This window comes from Saimiri boliviensis, chromosome 12 (genome assembly GCF_048565385.1).
Source record: "Saimiri boliviensis isolate mSaiBol1 chromosome 12, mSaiBol1.pri, whole genome shotgun sequence".
NCBI classification, from domain to species: domain Eukaryota; kingdom Metazoa; phylum Chordata; class Mammalia; order Primates; family Cebidae; genus Saimiri; species Saimiri boliviensis.
Genome location: NC_133460.1, coordinates 81,059,535 through 81,083,372, shown reverse-complemented (window position 1 = coordinate 81,083,372; position 23,838 = coordinate 81,059,535). Strand labels below are relative to the sequence as shown.

At 48.0% G+C, this 23,838-nt stretch overlaps 1 protein-coding gene across 1 annotated transcript in view; it reads left to right on the top strand.

Moving 5' to 3' along the window:
* TLL2 (tolloid like 2) overlaps window positions 1–23,838 on the top strand; it is a 150,118-nt gene that overhangs the window by 95,400 nt on the left and 30,880 nt on the right. The window contains exons 8-13 of the mRNA XM_003922346.3: window positions 6,457–6,581; window positions 8,941–9,056; window positions 14,325–14,427; window positions 21,323–21,439; window positions 22,886–23,031; window positions 23,517–23,712. Of these exons, the coding sequence (XP_003922395.1) occupies window positions 6,457–6,581; window positions 8,941–9,056; window positions 14,325–14,427; window positions 21,323–21,439; window positions 22,886–23,031; window positions 23,517–23,712 (803 nt within the window). The remainder of the gene's footprint in view (window positions 1–6,456; window positions 6,582–8,940; window positions 9,057–14,324; window positions 14,428–21,322; window positions 21,440–22,885; window positions 23,032–23,516; window positions 23,713–23,838) is intronic.

Sequence of the window (23,838 nt, the reverse complement as noted above, 5' to 3'; positions counted from 1 at the left end):
GCTCTGATGGGTGGAGTTATGTTGAAGCTGACATCTTCGACAGCACTTGGGAGTGGCGTGAAATTAAGTCTTCCTGGCCTCTTTGCCCATCTCCTGGCTCTTTTCCAAAGATACTAGAAGAAACATGGTGCGATGAAGAGACAACCAAACTCAGAACCAGACACCAGTTCTAGTCCTGGTCCTAGTTCTCCTGTGACTCTTACCTTTGAGGGAGGCAGACAGTAATTAGGGGCAGCTGTGTGATGGTTAAATCTCCACCTCCACGGGCCTTTGTTTCCTTGTGAGAGGGTTGGACTAGATGTTCTCTGAGCCCCTTCCAGCTCCAACCTTTCATGTTGCAATTTCTCAATCTCAGATGCAGATGGGTGAGGGGTTGACAGATATGATCTCATATACTGCCATACAGGAAATCTGAAGCTGGAAGGGCCTCCTCTTCCAGATTAGGAAACTGAGACATTGAGGGATCCACCCTGAGCTGTGTGCAGGGAATCTCAGGAAGCCAGTGCAGTGTGCAACTATCCAAGGGGTGTGATGCTTGGGTCTTGGGGTGGGCTGATTCACCTGTTTGGGAAATGGGGCAGCGTATACCCAGGGGCCCACCCCATCATCCAGGAGTTACAGGCTGCTACGAGACACCAAGTGTCAATTTTGTCAGAGAATCTATGTCAAGTTGACCCAAGGAAGAAGCTTGCACCTTGGGTCTTATTTCTGTAGCTGCCATAACTCTTCATATTGCTTTTTATCTATTAATAATTATTAATTTATCTATTCATATTTTTCTGTTGTATTCCCTTCTCTGGCAGTAGACTGAGATCCTTGAGAAGAGAGACTATCTCATTCTCTTCTAGTCCCCAGCACCCAACATGGTGCCTGGCACCTAGTAGGCATCCAACAGATATTTGCTAAATGAATAAATTAATGAGTGAGTTCAAAGGGGTCAGGGTACCTGCAATGTTGGGGAATAGGTGAGGGTAGAAGTGTCCATTATGCTCATTCTTTCCATGTGCTCACCAGTGCGATGGTCACTTTATTAAGGAGAATCTCTAAGTCTGTACCACGTAGGGCATTTGTGGGTTGTAGGAGCTGCACTGCCTTCTCCTGCCTGCTCTGTGCCAGGCACTGCACAAGCTCCTGAGCCAGAGGCCAGGACAGGATGCAGGCAGAGGAGGCAGAGGATCTTCAGCACCAGCACTTCTTGTCTTGTCTTTCTTTTTAATATACATATATATATATATATATATATTTCTAAGATCACTAACTCATAATGCCATGCCTTCTGTCCCTCAGGGGATAACCATTTCTAATGCTATTGTCAGTGTGAGTCATCAGCACAGACTGGTAGAAATCCATGGGCCAAACCCATGAAATAAAAATTTCTCATCAAAAGACCCAGAAGCTCTAGGAGGGAGATCAGCAGGAGCAGCACACAGGAGGATGGGCAGCTAGCAGCAGAGCAGCTCCCCGAGGGCAGGCGGCCCCTCCTGCTACTGTTACTTTAGCTATGGCTGCAGAATAGTTGACCACAAGCTTAGTGACTTAAAACAGCAGTTTATTACTTTTCATGATTCTGTGGGTTAGTCAGGCTTGTTCTTCTCTGGTCTTTCCCGGGGTAACCCACGGCAACAGTCGTCTGACAGCTCAGCTGGGCTGGGGAGTCCAGGATGACCCGTCACATGCCTGGCACGTGGTGCTGCCTGTTCATGCCCCTCAGTTCTCTTCAGGAGTCCCTTGGTTCTTCATGTGGCCTCTCATCCTCCAGTAGGCTAGACCAGGCTTTTCGCTGCATGGGGACTCAGGTTCCAAGAGGGCAAGCGGGGAAGCCACAAGCCTCTTAAGGCCCCAGCTCTGGAACTTGCATGACATCACTTCTGCCACATTTATTGGTCAAAGCAAGCCACAAGGCCAGCCCCAGACTCAAGTGAATGAAGGAATAGACTCTGCCTCTTACTAGGAGGTATGGCAGCTTCAGGTTGCAGTAGGATGCAGCCATTAGGACGAGTGACTTTTTATTTTAACAATCTGCCAGTGCTACCTTCTCACCTGTGCCCCAGAGTTCAGAATGGTTTCAGCAAATCTGTTTTGTTGCAGATGGATAACTGCATCGTCCTTTCTGCCAACTTTTTGCACGGATTTTCAGAAAACAATTTTGTTCAGTGTTTTTTTTACTGGGGGCTTTTCTGTTGGCATTTTGTCAATGGTTTCCCCACTCCCAACTCCATGTCATTACTCCTGGTCACAAAGACCCTTCAGCTGGCCAGTACCTCATCTTGGATTCTGCAAATGAGCAGAATACAGCCTGTAGAACATATGCTTATTTTGGGGAGGCGGGCAAATGCTGTGCCCTGCTGATGGGAAACTCAATCTTTGTGTCTCTTTACTATTGAGCTGTCTCCTTCCAACTTTATTCCCTCTAGTTTATTGCAGTTCTTCTCCCCTCCCCCTTGGTTGGACCCAGGCTGTGGGGAGCGGTGTCTTTGGAGGTTTTGCTGGGCAAAGGTCCAGGAGATGAGGAGACAGCTCTCTTGTACAGGGGCCTCTTTGTTTCAGAACTCAGAGCTGACAGTTTTATTCCCTGAGGCATCTGCTGAGCTCTGTCTTAGTTTAGCAGAATGTCAATGCTAAGAGTTGTCCTACATGAAAGAGGGGAGGAACGTCACCACTGTGGTTTACACAGGGGACGGCTCTTGTAGTAAACATCTTCCAGAGCTGGCAGCTCTTGCTGGCAAGGGAGGACGTCCAGCAGCAAAGAGCAGTCTGAGTGGGAGCCAATGTTGTCCCTGATGTTTTGGTTTTTGAAGTCGGCAACGTTCTTAGCTGTGTAATTTAATGCATTGTAAGGCCTACTGTTCATTGGGCAGCAGGAAACACTGGCTGGAAGGAGGAGGATTGCCAGAGGTGAGCTCCCGGCCTGCCTCTCCATGACTAGCTCTGTGCCCCGGGAAAGCCACCAGCTCTGCAGGCTCAGTCTTCTCCCTTGTGGAGTGAGAGTTCTCATGATCATGGCACCTGACTGCTAGGGTGTTATGAAGATGAAATGAGATGGTGCAGGGAGAGTGCCCAGTGCAGGGCCTGGCACATCAGAAAGTCCTATGAATGATGAGTGAGTGCAAGAACATGGCTTCTATACAGCAGGCCCACTGGCGAAGTCGTCTACACGGTGCGGCCAGGTAGCGTGAGGTACTTAGAGACTGTGGTGACCCTTGTGCTTGCACTGCAGAATTCCTGTCTGCAAGGGAACCAAGAAAATATTCACAAAATGACGTTTTTCATTAGGGCAGCAGTGCCTGTTTTTGGAGTAGCTGATGATTGAATTTTGGATTTTCCACGGGGTTATCACATGTGGTTTAAAATGTGGTAAAGTCAGTGAGGGAGGCCAAGGATTCCGCTTAAGTTTCTCTATAGGAGTCCAGACCCAGAGATGAGGCAGGTCAGGGGTTATATGTTGGGTACAGAGATGCTAAAAAGGAAATCAGCAGATGATCTAGATTCCCACCTGCTAAGGTTGGAAAGTGAGCTTGAAATCTGATTTTTTAAAAAAAATTCTATAGAGAAACAAAGATGATAAAGTGATGTAACCAGGAAAAACAAGAGGTAATAGGTATTTTCTAAGGTCGTGCAGAATTTAGGGAAACAGAAACAGTGCTTGAAAGAGACAGAGAGAGAAAGAGCGAGAGCGTGCACAGCTAATAGCTAGGTGACATATGTACATTTTTGCATTCCGTTTTGGATGTAAATCACTTTTTTGCAAAGTTTTTTTGAAGACAGTGCCTTATCCTGATTGCATAATTTAATTCAAGATACATTTTTCGAGGCCTGCTAATGTTGTAGTTTCTAAGGACAGAGATAAAACACCCAGTCTCTCTGCTTGAGGAACTTACATTTAGCAAAGAAGACAAATACCACCACTCTTTAAAAAAGACAATATAGTATGATAAGAAGAGGCTACACAAATGACTGAGACCCAGAGTAGGAGATGATAAACTCCAGATGGGAGGAGTAGAAAAGGCCTGGGGAAGACTTTTAATAGAGAAAGACGTCGGATGGGGTTTCGGACAATGAATAGGAGTTTGCAAGTAGACAAAAAAATACAGGGCATGGGCAGCCTAGGGAGAAGATAGCATGTGTGAGGGCATATTTGGGGCCTACAAGGAGCTTAGTGTTGCTTAAAATAATGAGTCAGACTGCAGAGGAAGGTGGAAGTCAGTGAGCAAACAATCTAGAGATCCAAGTGGTGACTGGAAGTTGGTGAAGGGCTCTAAGCAAAGGAGGCACATGCCTCCCCTTGCATTTTTGGGATGATTCCATTGCAGCGTTGTGGCTGAGGGGAGCAGAAGAGTAGAAGTGGCTGTGTCTACATGGAGGGAAGCTGGTTAAGAAGCTACTGGAAAGAGTTCAGGAAGAGGCTGCTGATCACTTGAGCTGTGGCAGTGGTCTGGGAACAAGGAGCAGGAGTGAGTTCGATTGAGTGCAAAGAAGGTGCAGTGGACAAGACCTGACTCCTGGTTTGGGAGGAGAATGTGAGGGAGAGGGAGGAGCTGAGAATGACTTCAGATTCAGGCCCAGGAGACAAGGATCATGGAGTGAGCAGGAGAAGGATGGAACTGTGATCAATTTGGCATATATATATACTTGCACCTTAGGTTCTGGGGTACACGTGCAGATCATGCAGGATTGTTGCATAGGTACATACATGGCAAGGTGGTTTGCTGCCTCCATCTTCCCGTCACCTATATCTGGCATTTCTCCCCATGTTATACCTCGCCAACCTCCCTTCCCCCTGCTGTCCCTCCCCTATTCCCCCACAACAGACCCCAATGTGAGATGCTCCCCTCCCTGTGTCCATGTGTTCTCATTGTTCAACACCCACCTATGAGTGAGAACATGCAGTGTTTGATTTTCTGTTCTTGTGTCAGTTTGCTGAGAATGATGGTTTCCAGATTCATCCATGTCCCTACAAAGGACACAAACACATCATTTTTTATGGCTACTTAGTATTCCGTGGTGTATATGTGCCACATTTTCCTTGTCCAGTCTGATCAATTTGGTTTTGAGCATGTTGGATATAAGAGGCCCATAGGACATCCCAGGGGAGGTGTTACCAGGGGACTCAGCAGAGGATCCTGGGCTGGAAACAGAGGAGTCGCTGTGAGCTTGCAGGTGATGGTTAAAAGCTATAGGAGCAGATGGAACATGGAGAGAGAGGAGGGAGGGAGAAGGCAGAAACCTGAGGGGCATCATCGAAGGGGGAAGCAGAAGGGATTCTTGTCACACTGCTCAGAGAGAGCCGCGGCCTGGACCCAGAGAGAAGACAGTGAGGAGGGAGGGGGCATCGCAGGTCCCAGTGCTGGAGAGAGGGCAGACAGAGATTGGAAGGTGTCTATTGGCAGATGAGTGGTGACCATTGCTGATGGGGTCATACCACCATCCGATTGAGGAATGAATGAAAGGCGAGCAGTCGGGGAATGGAGACAATACTTTCTAGAAACTTAGTTAAGAAGAGAAGGAAAAAACAAGATGGTGACTGGAGGAGGCCTAACATCCAGGAGAGTCCCCAGATAGAGGGGCTGGAAGCAGAGGAGGAGGCTCAGAGCTGGCCGCAGGCATGGCAGCAGGCAGGGTGTAAACCATGCCCACAGCAGGGCCAGCGCTTAGCTGGCATCCTGGTTTCTACTTGTCTGGTTTAGAAATGAAGCTGCCATTTTAGATTTCAGTCAAGTAGGAGGTGCTGCCATGACCATCTCAGCAAATTTCTTGCCGTTTAGTGGGATAAACTGAGGCTTAGAGAGGCTCAGAGAAGGGAAGGGTCTTGTCCATGCACACACAGACCTCGTATAGAAATCTCTAGTTCAGGGCTCTTTTGACTACTTCTTGTTCTCTGCATTTATCTCGTTTTCCATCTGATTTCCCCTCTTACCAGCAGGGCCTCCCAACTCTGACCAGCAACTCATCAACCTGCATTTGCTGACCAGCCCCCAAGAGTCTCGCATTGTACCAATTCCCAAGCTCTCCCTAGGGTAGCTCCACAACTTAGCTACGCATAGTACTTCCCAATGCACCACTGCAGGGGGCGCCACTCACACCATGATCTTTCTGAATGGAGCTCCCTGCAGATGTGCAGCATGGTGGCTCTGGGGCCTGGACCTGCCGGGGCTTCATGGAAATGCTCAGTACACATCCCTAAGGAAGCCCCTGGGCTACTGCGCTAGGGCATATAATTACATTTGGCAGAATCCTCTTCCCACTGGAAAGTGAGTAGGCAGCTGATGAGATAGAATAGGAAAATGCCAGCTCGAGTGAAGGAAACCGCTTCAGTCATGCCAGCCCGGGAGAGGCAGGCCAAGGGGCAGGAATGCTGATGGGGTTATGGGCAAGGGAATGAAGACTGGAAATCCCAGTATGGACAGCCTGATGGCCTTAACTTTTCTTTCTCTCTCTCTTTTTTTCCCCTTCCTGTAGAGGAGTTTTCTTAGACACCATCCTCCCCCGTCGAGATGACAATGGCGTCAGGCCAACCATTGGCCAGCGCGTGCGGCTCAGTCAGGGAGACATAGCTCAAGCCCGGAAGCTGTACAAATGCCCAGGTGACTATGAGCCGGGGGGACTGCCAGCACCTCCCTAGCATCTCCAAAGCACGGCCCCTGTGCTGGGAAAACAATTCGGGGTCCTAAAGAAACTATTCCTTGGCAGCTTTAACTTCTGGTGTCCTTCTGGTAGGAGGTGCTAGGCAGTGTAGAAAGGTGAAACGGTGACACGGTGGCAGGCACTGAAGAGAATAACAGGTCTTAGAGTCCACAGGTGATTTTGTGAGAGGCGTTAGGCTTCTCTAGCAAAGCGTTTGTGTCCAGAAGGGGAAGAAGCATAGCAGAACAACAGTAAACGGGTGCCCGGCAGTGTGCGCCGCAGAACGGAGGTAGCACCTCTCCTTTGCATGGAGCTAGAGGATGTGGAAAAATAAGAACCGAGCAGGATTTTGGAGGAAGATAAAGAGTGAGGGAGAATGCTTTCGGGAGGATGGGGTGAGTTTCCCAAATGCTACAAGGTGGAGGGAGTCTCAGTGCTCTCAGCCAGGTTGTTGCTTTGGTCTTGGGGCTTTCCTAGCCATCCAAGGTGCTGCTCAGTGCCCAGGAGTCTGCCACTGAAGACGGGACAATCCACTGGGATTGGAACAAATGTCTGTTCCTCGGCCCATTGGAAAGCGTCCCTTCCCCTTGAATTTGCCCTGTTTGTCTTCCATCCTCCTGGTTTCAGCAGCATCATCATACACACACTGAGCTCCTAGGCCCCTTTCAGCTCTTGAGCTTCAATGTAAAGCATTGGTTATGGCAGCCAAGTTTTTACCACTGATGGGTCAGAATCCATTTCAGTGGTTTTAGGACGGTAGAAGGAAGTTCCATTACACACACCCTTTCCCAAACCCCCAAACCAGGCAGAGAGTTTTGATCATGGGATGAAATATTTGAAGTGAGGACCATCTTAGAAAATCTGGGCTGTCACATTACCTTACTAAGCAGAATCCCAGGGCATGCAAAGGGCTATGTATGGCTTGCTTCCTTAAGAAACTCTAGAAAATGTGTTCATGCAGCTATTAGTCATCTGAGGGCGTGTTAGGGCTGAAGTATAAGACACACATATCATATAACCTTGCTGAATTCAACAGGAAACCTTATAGCATTCCCTGGGAAATGCCATCGTATTTATTCAGTTATAACGTTCATGCTGCTTATTTCCCAAAAGGATTCATGGCAAAATACCATGGAGCCACACAGTAATGTATCTGTTCTTGCAGAATGTTGATGATTATCCTAAAATAATTTCCATGTAACCCTCGGGGGTGTTGACTGCCAGGCATAATCCTCATGATGCCTGGCAGTTGCTCAGTAATGTGATATTGAAGCCCTGATATCCAGGATTTCCTGAGGCCAATAATGGTGGTTCTCCACATATTCCTTCCTGCAGGCATTTGGAGTTCCCAGTAGTTTTGAGTAGTAACTGAAAGCTCAGGCAGTCGCCATGCAGAGGTTGACTTTCATGTAAGGATAAGAAGCTTAAGGATGCTGGATCCCTGCATGTTAGGGTTGGCCACATAAGAGGAGGGGCTCTCGGCAAGCCAGTGTCCTTGCCTTTGGAATCTGACCTCCAGGCATTACAGAAATACAAAACCTGTAGTTTCCAGGGATTCATACAGGTGGCCTTCTTTTTTGAGGACAGATTAGGGGAAATATTGCTCACATACATAAAGACTAGATTCTAGACTCCTAACCAGCCAACCCTCAAACATTCAAGGGCAGAATAGCCCACTAGAGAAGATTCCAGCTCCCTATGCCTCTGCATTTTTTTGTTTTCTTGACTGCTGGATAGTTCTTTCAGAATGAGTAGCAGAAAAAGAAGAGGAAAGAGTCAAACTAACAGCTGACTTAAGTTTCAAAGCATATTTTTTCTTTTTGTCTTATCCACTTGCACTTTCATGTTCTGTCTGCCACCGATATTACTATAAGCAATAATAAAGGCTGTTATCTATGAGGCACTCACTACTCACTATGTGCCAAGCCCTGAGTTGATTCATTCCATACAATGCACACAATTTCGCTAACCCTCTCAGGTAGGTCCTGCCCATTTTACAGATACGAAAACTAAGGCCCAGCAAGGGTAGGAAACTTGCTCAAGCCACACGGCTGGCCAGAGAGCTGAGATTCATGAGCTCTAGGCCATGCTCAGTACTGAGAGCCTCAGAAGAAATTCCTGGGCATTCCTTTTTGGCTCCCAGATCCCACTGGTGCTTCTGTTAGCCAGAAAACATCAATCTGCTTGCTACGCTTCTCACCACCCTATTGGAGGGCTTGGCTGGTAAAGGGGTATGTTTGCTCCACGGCCCCGTGCGGGAGCTGCTTGGGTGGGGAGTGGTGCATATGTCACATCACAGTTGTGATTTTGCTTGTGCAGCATGTGGGGAGACCCTGCAGGACACAACGGGAAACTTTTCTGCACCTGGTTTCCCAAAAGGGTACCCATCTTACTCCCACTGCGTCTGGAGGATCTCAGTCACCCCAGGGGAAAAGGTAGGTGTGAAACCCCCTTAGCAAATGGATGGCATTCCTTGAGTTGGGTGAGGTGGGAGGAATTCTTATTGTTAATAGTAAAACTAACAGCTGTTTGGTTATGAGCACCTACCATGTGGCAGGCATGGTGCTGCTTGCTGTACATTCGTTATTTCTGGACTTAACCAGTCTCATCCATACAAATGAAGGCTGGCATGTCCTAATTTGAGTTACAAATCAAGCTCACAGTTCCCCCCCAACCTTAATAAATATACCATTATAATGTCCTGGAATTTAGAATTCCATGACACCTCGGATTGCTGCTCTGGAAGATGGCGACATGAGGAGCCCACAGCTGGCTTTTCTTCCCCCAAGCCTTCATTTCACTGTTTGGGGCTTAAAGAACACCCCTGTTTACACCCCAGCCCCACTTCCCCAAGCATCTTCCACTCCTCTTTTGCAAACAGCCACTTTTTGGCTGCCCCTCCCACAGGATGGGCTGACCAGACGTGTAGTCTACATTCAAGAAGACGGATCCAGGGCAGAGGTCCTTGAATGCCTTGGCAGTGGGCTCAGAGCTGTGTGGACAAGGAATTTCTGGGTCCTTGGAGTATGGCATAGGAGCTGGGCAAGTTCTGGGTGGACATATTCCTTTGGTCTTGCAGATTCCATGACCCTCTAGAGCTGAGTCCATGGCAAGGATCTCTTTTACTCTGGTCCAAGGGTACTATGTTTTCAACCCTACTGCAGGGCGCATACTCTTATATCCATTATATGGATGAGGAATTTGAGGCTTGAACATTAAGAAAAGTGCCAAAATTCAAGGCAAGATATAGAACTAGGAACTGGGAACTGAGGTTTTGCACTCCAAAGTTTATCTTTTTGCTCCTGTCTCTGCAAATCTGAGTGTTCTTCAAGGTGTCTCAGACTAAATGCAACTATCTTTGAGAAACCTCGTCTGTTCCCTAGGTCTAGGTTAGGGGATACTTCCAATGTCCCCAGAGATTTCTACAATCATACCTGTTGTCTCACGGTATTGTCACTACTGGTTTATTTGTCCCAATTCTAAATCTTAAGCTCATTAAGGTTGGAGATTGAGCACCCCACACAGTCTATGGCACAGACTGGTCACATGATGAGTATTTGTTGAATGGATGTGTGGATAGATGAGGGGCTGAGTGAAAAACCTGCAGCTAGGGGTGGCAGTGGGGTATGCTGGAACTTTTCAGGCACCTGTAGCCAACCTTCAGGTATTTCTAATGTATAACTTTTTTAAAAATGTCCATTAAAATGTCAAGTTAAGCATAATGTGCTAACTAGAGACAAGTGGATAGGAACCATTGTGAGCACCTTCTAGGGACTGGACACTATCCTTAGCATGTTATGTGGGTCATCTAATTTAGTCCTCACATCAACTTCATGAAAAAGGTGCTGTTACCATACTTATTTACAGGTCAGGAATTGGACTTGCCCAAGGCTTCTAAGTTTGTTGCAGAGCTGGGATTTGAACACAGGCAACTGGACTCTGAGATCCTGAATGCTTAACCATCATCTTTTTTTTTTTGAGACAGAGTTTCACTCTTGTCACCCAGGCTGGCGTGCAATGGCACATTCAGCTCACTGCAACCTCTGCCTCCTGGTTCAAGTGATTCTCCTGCTTCAGCCTCCCAAGTAGCTGGGATTACAGGCATGCACCACTACGCCTGGCTAATTTTGTATTTTTAGTAGAGATGGAATTTCTCCATGTTGTTCAGGCTGGTCTTGAACTCCTGACCTCAGGTGATCTGTCTGCCTCAGCCTCCCAAAGTACTGGGATTACAGGTGCAAGCCACTGCACCCAGCCAACAATCATCTTATATTATTACACATCAGGCTAGCAGATAGACATTTGAACATGCATTTATATACATACATGAATGCATGTGTGCACACACGTATGCATCCTTCCTTTGGCTCTAAGCATTTAAGACGTTAAGTATAGCTGCCATCTTGTATCTGAGACCTTAGACCTGTCTGCTGTGGGTGGATGTGAAATCCACGTGCCTGCTGGAGGTTCTAACAGGAGGGAGGGAAGTAGAAAGGGGGAAGAGGAAGAGGCCTGATAATTTCCAAATTATTGAATTGCCCTGCACAGCCGAGGCTCTGTGATATGTTTGAACTGTGTAAACTTCCCCAAACCTTAATTATTAGTGCTAACTGGGGACAGAGAGAATATACATCATTGAAATTTCTGCACCAATTATTTCCATTTCTGCTTCACCCAGCCTTCCCCAGAGCTGCTAGTAATTAGCAAACTTGATTGATTCGAGTATCACCTTTTGTTCACCACCTCTTTCCCCTATGGTCTTTATGGTTCACTAACATACTTAAAATAATTAGTCTGAATAATTACCCCATTCATTCAGATCATGAATGTGTTACCAGGGAAGTTGTACTAACATTTCCTCTCTGTAATTTTAGGAAAGCGAAGACTAAAGAATTATTGTGCAGCCAGCTTACAGGTGCTACTAAGCTGTACCACCTGAATATGAGCACGGTGTGGGATTTGACAGAAGTCTAAGGCACACCCCTGTCTTTGAGAGACACTGTTTAGTTTGGGTCCCCCCCACCCACTCCCATTAAATCTGATTTAATGAAAGGAAGGGTGTTTGCTTGGTATGAGCTTTTTTTAAAGCTTCAAAGGTGATTCTAATGTGCAAGTAGGGTTGAAAAACACTAGTCTCGTTTGAAAGAGGAGTGACAGCATGCATACACATACGTGCACGCAAGCACACATGCACACACACATGCATGCACACACATACATGCACATGTGCACACCCATGTATGCACACACACGGGCACACACATGCACACGCATGCGCGCGCGCACACACACACACACACACACACACACTATGACAGAAGGTGAGCTGACCTGTTTTTTCCTGGTACTGACTCTTCATTTCCTAGGAGATCACAGGGCTTTGTGGAAGAAGATGTGATTTGTCCTGAGACCTGAACACTGGGTGGGATGGGCCCAAGGGAAGGGACGGGCACTCAACACTAATCAAGATGGGAACCCCGCGGGGAGTGGTTAGTGTTAGTTGTGGTACGCTAAGTATACACTCAGTGTGGCCTACCTGGTGTTTTAAGTTGCCATTTATGAAGTGCCTATGATGTACCAGGCATAGCATAGCAATGTACACTCTGTACATGGTTTCTCACACAGTCCCCTCAACAGCCCAGTGATGTGCATTGTGTTACAGATGAGGAAACTAGAGGGGAAGTATTTCCCCAAGACTCCAGAGCTAGTAGATGGAGCTGAGAAGCAAATGCAGATCTAGGCAGATCTAAAGACACCTGCTCTAGGATCTTTATAAGACAGAGGGTGGGGCGTTCCAAAGAGGCAAAGATCAATAGTGTTCATGGGGCGATCAGATGCAGGCTCAAGGAGGGGGACACTTGAGCAGGCCTGGGGAGGGCTTCCTTGACATGGAACTATTAGGGAGCACTGGGAGATGGGTTGCACAGGACAAGCTCTAGTGGCGTGGAAAGGAAGCAGAATTTAATTCATGAGATGGGGGCACAGGGAGCCACTGAGGTTTCCTGAGGGGTTTGGTCAATATGAGATAATGAGTGGAAGATTGATCTAGAATCCCTAGTGGGTAGAACAAACGGGGGCACAGCAGGGAGGAGTCCAGGAATCCTGCGGGAGCAATCCAGGAGCGGGTGAGGTAGGGGGAACGAGATGAGGTTGGAGGGGAGGGATGCAGATATCTTAAAAGAAAAAGAGCTGCAGCATAGAGGCTGAACAGATATGGGGATCAGCTGTCAGCGTGAAGGAAACATAATTCCAAAGCTCGGCTCCTTGGCCAGCAGGGCGATGGCGTCTCCTACAGTGGAAGAGGCTGGAAAGGAAATGCTCTTTTGTTTGGAGGTGCTCTCACCTAGTGGGAGCTGGAAGGGCAGAGGAGCAAGAACAGTGGGGAGCAGTGTGGTGAAAACCAGAAAGGACAAGCTCAGGGCAGAGGGGCCATGGGGCACAAGGAAGAGTAGCAGTCCTTCAGATTTGGCGGGGAGGGAATGAGGACCTTTGAGGAAGCCCTCCGGCCCCAGGGTTTACTTAGAGCTAGAGGGCTCCTGGGACTGTTTGAATATAAAGAAGTGGTTACTGGAGAAGCAGCAAGTAGAGATGCTGGAGAGAGAGGAACTGCTTAGAGCAAGGTCCCCCGCGGTTGGAAAAGGAATCCAGTCGGGATGCAGGGGCTGGGGCAGGACTGGAGAGCAAGAAGAGTGGAGATGTGATGGGGCAGAGGTGTGTGGGGCTTGAGGAAAGGTGAGCCTGGCCCAGACAAGCCACCGCACCTCAGGACAGTGGGAGCCACAGGCACCTGGTTTAGTGGAGTTTGCATGCGGGTGAAGAGGCAGGGGCAACCTGAACTCTGCTCTGGGCCATCTGCCAGGGGAACCCTGAGCTGGTGGGCTGCAGGGGACCAGAGCCAGTTCATGCGTACAGCACCTGTGTGCTGAGGCCCAGCCAGCGGGACCACCCAGCCCTTCCCTTCCCCCTACTAAATAGCTGTTTGGCCATGGGACCATCCACTGCCTGACCTCCGGGGTGTCCTCAGGGCTGCCAAGATGCTCCTCATGACCATAGTGTTCCCGTTGGCTTTGCCTATCTGCCTTTCCCCACTTCTCTGGGCTCCCCAAAGGCAAAGACAGTGTCTTACTGATCTTTCTATCTCAACTGGCCAGCACAGACTGGCACTCAGAAGGTGATCAACAAACAATGGTGGAGTGAATGAAGGAATGAATGAATGAACTGTAGGAAGGTCATTAGACACACCTCAGCAGAGTGAGGTCATGGCTGAGGGGACATTGATCACGGAGATGTTTAGATGCACTCAGGCTGACCCTAGACCCTTTGGAATGATTGATGATGTTATAAGATCTTCTTGTATCTCTGAACTTCACTGACCCTTTACCTCCTTCCAAATCCCAGTCTCCACTGGCCAGTCTTTTTAATGCATCTCGCTTTCTGTAAACCACCTAGTGACTTCAAAAGCTCAAGTGATTCCCCAGACAGAACCGAAGGACCCATCTCCTTCTGTTTACTCCCCATCCTGCCTGAGGTTTATTATTTAATGTCCTAATGTTTCCTGTGAGCGTGCTTTTGAGACAACACTCCTACTGTGGTCTGAGAGTTCTGCATGCTAAAGGGTAACGTGAGAACACCGGTATGCAAGATGTCTTCCCAGACTCCTCAGGCTTTGCTGCCAAGACTCACTTTATGGTAATTCTTTACAGATCGTCTTAAACTTCACATACATGGATTTGTTTAAAAGCCGGCTGTGCTGGTACGATTACGTGGAGGTCCGGGATGGTTACTGGAGGAAAGCCCCCCTTTTGGGTAAGTTGACTTTAGACAACATTAAGAGAGGCGTGATCGGATGTTCCCTGGGATGCTGTTAATGTTTGGAAGGTCCACCTTGACAACGGTCACAGGAAGCTCTCAAGGGCCTCTGTCATTGTAAAACTCTGAGCACTCCATTTAGCCACACATGTTAAAAGCTTTTAAAACTGCAAATACCCTTTGACCCAGCAATTCCACTTTTTGGAATTTATCCTAGGGAACTAATTAAGGAAGTGTGCAAAGCTCTAGCTGCAGGGATGTTCACTGAAGCAGGAAAAATTGCAATTTAAATGTTCAACAGTAAGGTTTGGCTGAACAAATTATGATCCATCTTTTCCATGGAAAACTCCCCGGCCATTAAAAATGAAGTTGGAGGTGACTGCGTTACACACAAAAAAGTATGTTACAAAAATAGAATAAGCAGTAGGATTCCACTTTAATGGCAAAATACATTTATGTATTAAGTATATATAATGCAGGCATTGCAAATGTAGACGCCTTAAAGGATAATGCAAAAATGAAGGAGCTGGGATTGGTGTAATAAACTAAAGAGTGGTAAGGGGAGTGTGGTGAACTGAACACCAAGTATCCTGTTCAAAATTATTCCAAATGAAATTACTTAAAGCCTGCATACAGGCTGAATTGAACTAGAAGACATTACTTTATGATGTACAATATAAATCTCAAGTAAAACTATAAATACACCTAAATAACACACTGGTTATTTCAGGATGATAGAGTGTTTTTAAAATGTATTCTGTTGTTCTTGGTTTAGCTATAGTTTCCAATTTTTCTATGATGAGCATGGATTGTTTTTGTGAGATGAATAGGGCATGAATAGGGCATGGAAAGTTAGCTTGGAGCTTTGAGTGAGACACAGTGGGCAGGTAGTGTAACAAGAAAGATTAGTTCACCCCAGAGAGATCTCTCATGGATGACAGGGGAGGGTAGCCTTGTCTAGATGGCCCATGACTCCAGTGTCTCGGGAGTGGACACTGGGACTCATTCAGCCTGGGAATGGCAGCCGTGGTGGAGCTAGAGAGAGACAGAAGTGACCAGGAGCCAGATGGGAGGGTCTTGGCTGAGAGTGGGTTGTCCTCACTCTTAGAGGAGTCTGTAGGGTAGACTCCAGCTTGGACAAGCCTAAGCGCTCAGTGAGAACTTTGTCCCTAGCACATATTCACATGAGCAGAAACAACTTGTTATGGTGCAGCTGATGCACCTGAGAGCGAGCTGGTGTTGGGTGGTTGGCTGAGATGGAGACGGCAAAGAAGGGAGAGGGCTAAACTGGGGGGTGTCACTGCGAGACCGAGCCCTGACTTCACGCAGGATTCTGGGGAGCCAACGCTGGGATAGATGAGAAGAGGCCTGGACAGAGGGGCTGGCTGGACTCAAGGTAGCCTGGCAGACACTAATCTTTTGTGTGACTGAGGGGTCCCAGGCTACCACCATTAAGAGGAGTCAATCAGGTAGTCAGCTGTCCAGGCAGACAAGCCAAGGAAGTGATCCCCAGGCCAAGCATGGACAGAGGACAGAAGCATGTATACTGCAGGACCAGTGGGGTCCGCCCCGCAATGGCAAGGCAGAGCCTGCCTTCCTTGGATTTCTGTTCCCTGCCTCCCATGAGCAGGCATGTTACTCTCCAGCAGCCGGAAGGAGTGTCTGGCTTTACAGGTAGCACTGTTTGCATGTGGCAAAAGACAGAGGGCTGGGTTCCCAGTAGCAAAGGTTTCCAAATTTGGCTGGACGTCAGAACTTCCTGGGAAGATTTCTGTGAATACAGATTCCTGGGAGACCACCGAATTGGAATCCCCACAAGCTGGGTCAGAGAATGATCCTATTTACCTTTATATAAAAGGGCATGTGCCCAAATCTACTACCACATACGTGGAAAGTATGCCCACTACCACAAGTATGCCCATCTAAGTGCTGAAGGTGATTACCTCTGAGGAGGGAAGCGTGGGCGTAGTGGGCAGCTTCAGGATTTGTTTTGTATACTTCTCCATTGTTTGAATCTTTTATAAGAACACCTTCAGGTATCATTCTATAACAAAATAATAAAAAGAGCTATGTGGGAGGAGTTTCATGAGCACATTGGATCACAGACCCCACAACCTGGCAGAGACCTTACAGTCACTTAATCCCACACTTTCATGAGAAAACCAAGCTCCCCAAGTGTGGACTAACTCTAAGGCCGCTCAGCCAGCTAGTGGCTGAGATCAGACCAGAATTCTGACGTCCTGGTGAAGGGGAGCGGTGGCTGCTGAACCTCTCAGCAGGTGCCAGATAAAATACATGATTTGCTGTTTATCTGAAATTCAAATGTACTGGGCTTCCTTGAGTTTCGTTTGCGAATCTGGCAACTCTCTACCTCCTGCCTTCCAGGAATGGGATAGATTTAAAGGCTTAAGAGGAGGAAGCTCTCTGTTACTGAAGTCCCCCAGAGCGGGCCAAGGCACGTTCCTAAGAATGGGCATGGGCAGAGAGATTTCCAGGAGTTCCTTTTTCTTGAACTTGAAACAAGAATTTTCTCATTACAGATCCTGGTATCTCTGGCTACATTTCATTAATGAAATGGGACTTTTGCCGTTCGTTGGTGGTAGTGATGTTTTGTTGTTGTTGTTGTTGTTTGTTTTGAGTTCTTTTTTTTGGGCTCATATCTTACCCACTTTTATTTTGTGTGTGTGTGTGTGTGTGTGTGTGTGTGTGCAGAGTGCCAGCGCCTGTAACCGTCGTTCTTCATTTGCAGTTCTCTTTTGCCAACTATTTGGCCTGCTCTGATGTTTCCAAATGCAGTTGTTAGTGAGCTTTTGTGTTTGGAACAAGTGCATTGTGTCGGCAGAGCTGGTCCCTGGGAGGGGTCAGTGCCATGAAATCTGCTGGGAGGAGGCAGGTCAATGCCCCTTTGGCAGGAGGGAGAGCGGATTAGGGCGGATTGTGAAAGTATGCATCTTGCTCTGAAAACTGTGCATCGCATTTTTTCCCAGGGCCGTGTGTGAAAATCCAGGCATAATGGACGCATAACTTTTTATGAATGAACCCTTTATGACTCCCCATGGAGCCCACTTGTAGTGTCCTCATCTGCATTTCCTCTTCTTGATATCCTTATTAAACTCCTCCTCTAAATCCAGGAACCGGATTTCAGTGCAGGAATCTGACACGTTTTCTCTAGTCCAGTTTCTCTCCAGCCTGCTTAGTTTCCTTGGAAGGAGGCTATTTTTCAAGACCCAGGTTTTCACATAGTGATTAAAGGGAAAAGTTGATGGAGAATATTTCACGGCTGGTTAAAGATATCAAATTGGTTTAGCAGTTTTGGGGTCCCTTATGATAGATATTGCACCTAAAGCAGGGAGAAAGTTGGCTGCAGAGAGAACTCATTCAGTGATCTTAAATTCTGTCCTGTAAATTGGATTCCCTCCATTATTTCTGTTAGAGGAATTACTCTAACAATGCACTTTTGTATGCAGAACTGTCTTTGGGCATTCGGTATCACCACAATGCACACAAAAGCCCTTTTTCCCCCTTTCCCTTAAATGGGGAGGGAAGTTCAGAAAGGCCAGGCTGGCCAATCCCTGTCGTGTGGCCCCACTACTCAGGCTCCCTAGCCAGGGGCAGCCTCTCAAATGAGCAGAAATGATGGAGTGAGTCAAACAGCCAAGGCTGGCATTTCCACAGAATTGCTTTATGGTTTGAGGCTCTAATCTTCATTCCTATTTGTCTGTCTCCAAACTGGTGAATGGCGATGACATCTACATTACTAGAGAGTAGATACGATGTCTAGTTATCCAAAATTCTACATGTTCAGAATTGCACCTCGGTCAGTGAAGTGGTTTTTTGTTTGTTTGTTTTGATGGTAGTGGTGGTGATGATGAAGAAGGTGATACCAATGATGAAGGCCTCAGACTGCTCCGGTTCAAATCTTACTCTTACAGATTTAAGACAAATTCTCTGACCCTCGGTTTTCACGTCTGTGAAATGGGATTAATGATAGTATCTAATTCAGAGAGTATCGGGGATGAAATGAGATGATCCATGTAAACTGCGTGGGACAGTGTCTGGCATAGACATAGTAAAACAGGAGCTTTTATGAGAACCATTATGGTGAAGATGAGAACACTGAGACATCAGTTAGGGTGGAGGATTCTAGTTAAGATGACAAAGTGATTTGGGGAGAGCGCTTAGGAATAATTTGTCATTTGTTCTACCAAGTTTTGCCAAGGCAGTAAAATACACCAGAGGCTGCAATTCCTGCCTCCTGTGGAGTACTGAGCAGAGGCCGGCTGTCTAATGGCCCTTGGGTGGTGGGTGGTTCATCTCATCTGCTTAGGTCCCTGGGAGGAGATGCAGTGAAAGTCCCCCTGTCTTCTGGAAACAGACCTCAGCGGCTGTGACAGCTGGGCTTTAAAAGGAGAAACTTGGATTTGAAACTTGGGCTAGGCTCAGAAGGAATTCCTTTTGTGACTGTCTAATTGCTCCGTGTCCTCATTGGTAACCCGGACTTCCCCAGGCTCGCCTGTCATTTTCCAAAAATGGCTTGACACTAATTGGCCATGCCAGAGAAACCATTACTGAAAATTTAGAGGCTTCTGGTGGATTTTTTTCTTGCCAAATACTTGGCAGGAGTTTCATCTCATCTTACTTAATATTAAGCTTCTCAAATCCAAAAGGCTGCAGGTGGTCAGAATCGGTAGGAAGCAGAGGAATTTAGCAACCTATACCCCCATGTTGCTCCAAAACATGTACAACACAGCTGGCCGTTAGGAGATGCCCACAGTGGCCTTTACCCCTCCCCTAACCTCATCTGCTCACAGCCTCGAGTGGCTTGTCCACTGCCTAACATAGCACTGGCACTCAGAGTACCCGTGACATACCTGTTAAATGGACTTTTAAAAAATATTCAGATATGCCAGGGGTGATGGCTCACACCTGTAATCCCAGCACTTTGGGAGGCCAAGGCGGGAGGATTGCCTGAGCTCAGGAGTTCGAGACCAGCCTGGGCAACATGGTGAAACCCCATCTCTACTAAAATACAAAAAATTAGCTGCACATGGCAGCGTGCGCCTGTAGCCCCAGACACTCAGGAGGCTGAGGCAGGAGAATTGCAAGAACCAGGGAGGCGGAGGTTGCAGTGAACTGCGATTGTGCCACTGTACTCCAGCCTGGGCAACAAAGTGAGACTCCATCTAAAAAAGTATATATATATATATATATATATATATATATATATATTCATTCAGATATAATTTCCGGACCATGCAATTCACGATTTAAAGTATACCAGTCAGTGGTTTTTAGCATGCTCACAGAGTTGTGTCACCACCACCAATTCTAGACATACTCCCAAAGAAGACCCATGCCCTTAGCAGTCACTCCCCATTCCCCATAGCCCCCCAGTGCTAAATCCATTCTCTGAGTGACTCACACAGTAGGTGCTTGGTAGAACCATGGTCTTCCAGTCCAAACAGACCGTGGCCAGTCTGTGCTCTGAACTGATCAGTAAGGATGAATTCATCTCCTACCTCACCCTGGGCTGCCATCCTGACGTGGCAGCAGAAATAGATGGGCAAGAATGACCAGGTACTGGGAAGACCAGGCCTCTATGGAGGCTCCAGATTTCAGACCACGTGCCCAAGTGTCTAAGAAATACAAATTGATTTATTTTTTTCCACTAACAAAAGTTTCTGTCTGTGATGTGCCCCCTTTCCATCAGATAGTAGGGACTTGATTTAGGTCAATCTGTGTTTTCAGTTTTGGTCAATTTATATGTCCTGTTTATGCCAAGGTTTGGTGGTAGGGGAGGCATCTATCCTGCCACCCTGACTGGCATCGCTGGGATGTCCTCATCCCCAACCAGTGAGTCCTCTGTCTAGTGAGAGGCTGCTGGGCTTCCTCCTTGTATCAGCCCTAGGCCAGTTCAGAATGGGGCCAGGTCCACATTCCCCTAGAGGCTTGGGAGACATTCTATCTACCCTCATCCTCTGGGCTATGGGAAAGTCACTTCCATCCCCCTCTTGGGCCTGGAATCATGATGCTGCCATCCTGCCGTGCTTTGCCTGAGGAGCTCTGCATGCCTGCCTCAGGGCCAAATGTCTGCACAATCACACAGACACTTCTCTGCTGTCCTCGGGGGGGGGGGGGGGGGCACAGCATGGGAATCCAGGGCCTTGCTGTCACTGTGAACTCTGCCCAGGGACTGAGGACACAATTTTCTGCTTCTCTTAGATTCTTAAACCTACCTGGGATCTCTTTCCAGCCAGGGTCTCAGCTCAAGGTGAGCTGGGGAACGGGTCCTTTTAGGGGCTCCCTGGTGCTCTCCCTCTAGTCCTCTCACTCCATCCTGGGAACCCTCCTGCAGCTAGCAGGTGGGGGGAAGCATGGTGCACTCTTTCAAATCTTTGCTATTGCAACTAGGTTTGTGAAATGTAAAAGCCAAGATGGGTTTATTTCTTTGCTCTGGCATTTTATTTCTCTGGCATTCCTTTCCAAGGCAAGGAAAGCAGAATGTCTAAGGCCCCACAAAGGGAAGGGCATACATGCAACAGGAAATACCAGGAAAGGAAGTCTGCACTCTTGTTTCACCACTTTTTCCCCATCACACCTTCAGAGCCTCAGCAACACCCACGAGGCAGGGGAGAGGCTGCCCTGGCTCTGGATTCTTTGACGAGAATCTGGAATTCTCAAGTTAGCCTGAGTAAGAATTAAGTCACACATCACCGTGTGCCTCTTGCAACCCCATCTTTTGATCCTCTGGGTCTGCTACAAGATAAGTTGTCCCAGCCAGGGTTATTGCTCACTTCAGACCACGTGTGAAGAACCCCAACCTCCTCCCAGCCTGAAGCGAGTGCCTTCTTGCTGTCCCCAGCCTCCTAACTGCTTCTTTCCCACCATCCAGGCAGGTTTTGCGGCGACAAGGTCCCGGAGCCCCTGTTCTCCACAGACAGCCGGCTCTGGGTGGAGTTTCGCAGCAGCAGCAACATCCTGGGCAAGGGCTTCTTTGCGGTGTATGAAGGTTTGTGCGTGGTGAAAGCAGCCCCTCGGTGGCTCCTCCTAAGCCCGATCCTTCCCAGGGAGCCTGCTGTCCCTCTCCCAGCCCAGGCACTCCAGGCCAGAGCCATGGGGGTGGGGGCAGCCACTGCAGGGGGCAAGCTGAGGATTTCAGAGCTTCCCCATACCCACTGGAATCAGAACCTCTGGGAGGTGTGGCCCCAGCTGCCACAGTTTGCAGCATTCTGGAAGGAGAGGCCAGCTGTGCCCACTTCAGCAGTGGTGTCCTCCTCCTCACGCCAGCCCGCTCAACCCTCATTCCAGGCCAGCTGAGGAGTTGGCTTCCCCTTACAGGATGGTATGGGGGTCTAGAACCCTGTGGAAATGACAGCAGCCTCTGAATCGCCGTGTGAGCCTAAGCAAAGAACCTGTTCTCTCTGGGCCTTTGTTTCCTTTGTGAAAAGGAAGGCTGTGGGCAACATTGAGAAATTTCCAACGGCATTTCTTAGAAGGGCCTCTGAGGCCACCCTGGTGACTGAGTAGAGAGAACCAATAGGTCTGGGCTCTAGGCAGCTGCCACCAGGCGATGCTGCTTCCATTTCTTCTATGTCCTTTTTTTTTTTTTTTTTTTGAGACGGATTCTTGCTCTGTCGCCCAGGCTGTAGTGCAATGGTGCTCTCCCGGCTCACCGCAACGTCCGCCTCCCAGTTTCAAGCAATTCTCCTGTCTCCGCCTCCCAAGTAGCTGAGATTACAGGTGCGCACCACCACTCCCCACTAATTTTTGTATTTTTAAGTAGAGACGGGGTTTCACCATGTTGTTCAGGCTGGTCTCAAACCCCTAACCTCTTGATCCACCCGCCTCAGCTTCCCAAAGTGGTGGGATTACGGGCGTGAGCCACCGCGCCCAGCTTCTTCTGTGTCTTTAGCTTCTCTGGCTCACTCCCCACCGCACCAAAAAAAAAAAAAAAAGAAACTACCAGAAAATTATCAAGGATCCTTTAGCCTTAAATTACCAAGGGTCCTTTGGCCTTAAATTGTTATGATTTTAGAGAGACTAAAGTTTTTTGTAAAATAAGTAATGTGCACGGGTCCCTCCCTACCAGGGATCCTGTACCCTTTACCTTGAATCAGCTGGAGAACTTCGCGGCTACTCAGGGCTCCCCCACACCCACTGGAATCAGAACCTCTGGGGGATGTGGCCCCAGCTTCCACAGTTTGCAAACTCCCCCAGGCGATTCTGATGCACAGCGAAGATAGGGAACCACTGCTTTATGTGGCTTTTTCTTTATATGAAAAAAATTTCGGACTTAAGACAAATGCAATCCTGCCTTTCCGGAGGCCCGGTGTTTATGGGGTGGAGATGAAAATGCTGGCGAGTGGAGCCACCTAGCGGTGACAAGCGGCCCCCACCTTCCTTCCAAAGATCTGACCGGGGCTCCGTCTTCCTCCCCTGTTATCTCGTTCTAAAGCTACCTGCGGGGGAGACATTAACAAAGATGCCGGTCAGATTCAGTCTCCCAACTACCCGGATGACTACAGACCTTCCAAGGAATGTGTCTGGAGGATTACGGTTTCCGAGGGGTTTCACGTGGGACTTACCTTCCAAGCTTTTGAGGTGAGTGCTGCTCAGACCGGCTTCCCAAGGAAACGGCAACTTTTGCTAGACACCCTCCTCTTTGTAAAGATGGGTTTTCATTTTTGGCTAAAAACAGGAACCTAAGAGGCCATTCTCAAGCCCATGGTGAATCGTGCCTGGACATCTGATATCAACATCTGTGCAGGCTTTGAAATGGGGTTCGTTGCCTTTCTAAGAGCAGTAAGAGAGATTGAGAATAATAATAACTGAAAATTCAGGATGGGATCCAGGGAGGTTTGGTAGAATTGTTCTTCTCTGTTTATTGTCTTAGACTCTTCTCAGCTTGATTCACCCTTGGCTTCTGCAAGTCAGGAGAGAGCTAGGAAGCAGCATGGAGACACCTGGGACACAGTTAGGTCCTTTGGCCTCTTGGTTAGATTTTGAGAGTGATATTTGGGTTCTCTTCTTAAGAACTTTAAAGCGGAACCATCTGCCATCCACCTTGCCTCTGTTTCTTCCTTTAGATCGAAAGGCACGACAGCTGCGCATATGACTACCTGGAAGTCCGGGATGGCCCCACGGAAGAGAGTGCCCTGATCGGCCACTTTTGTGGCTCTGAGAAGCCAGAGGACATGAAATCGAGCTCCAACAGAATGTGGATGAAGTTTGTGTCCGATGGCTCTATCAATAAAGCGGGCTTTGCGGCCAATTTTTTCAAGGGTATGAATTAGCAGTTTGTTTCCACCTTTAGGCACAAGAAGAAATATTGCTCCCCCTGGCTTAAAACACATAAAACCGTATGGAAACTTACTACCAAACAAGGCTCCCTGCAGAGAAGACAGCCAT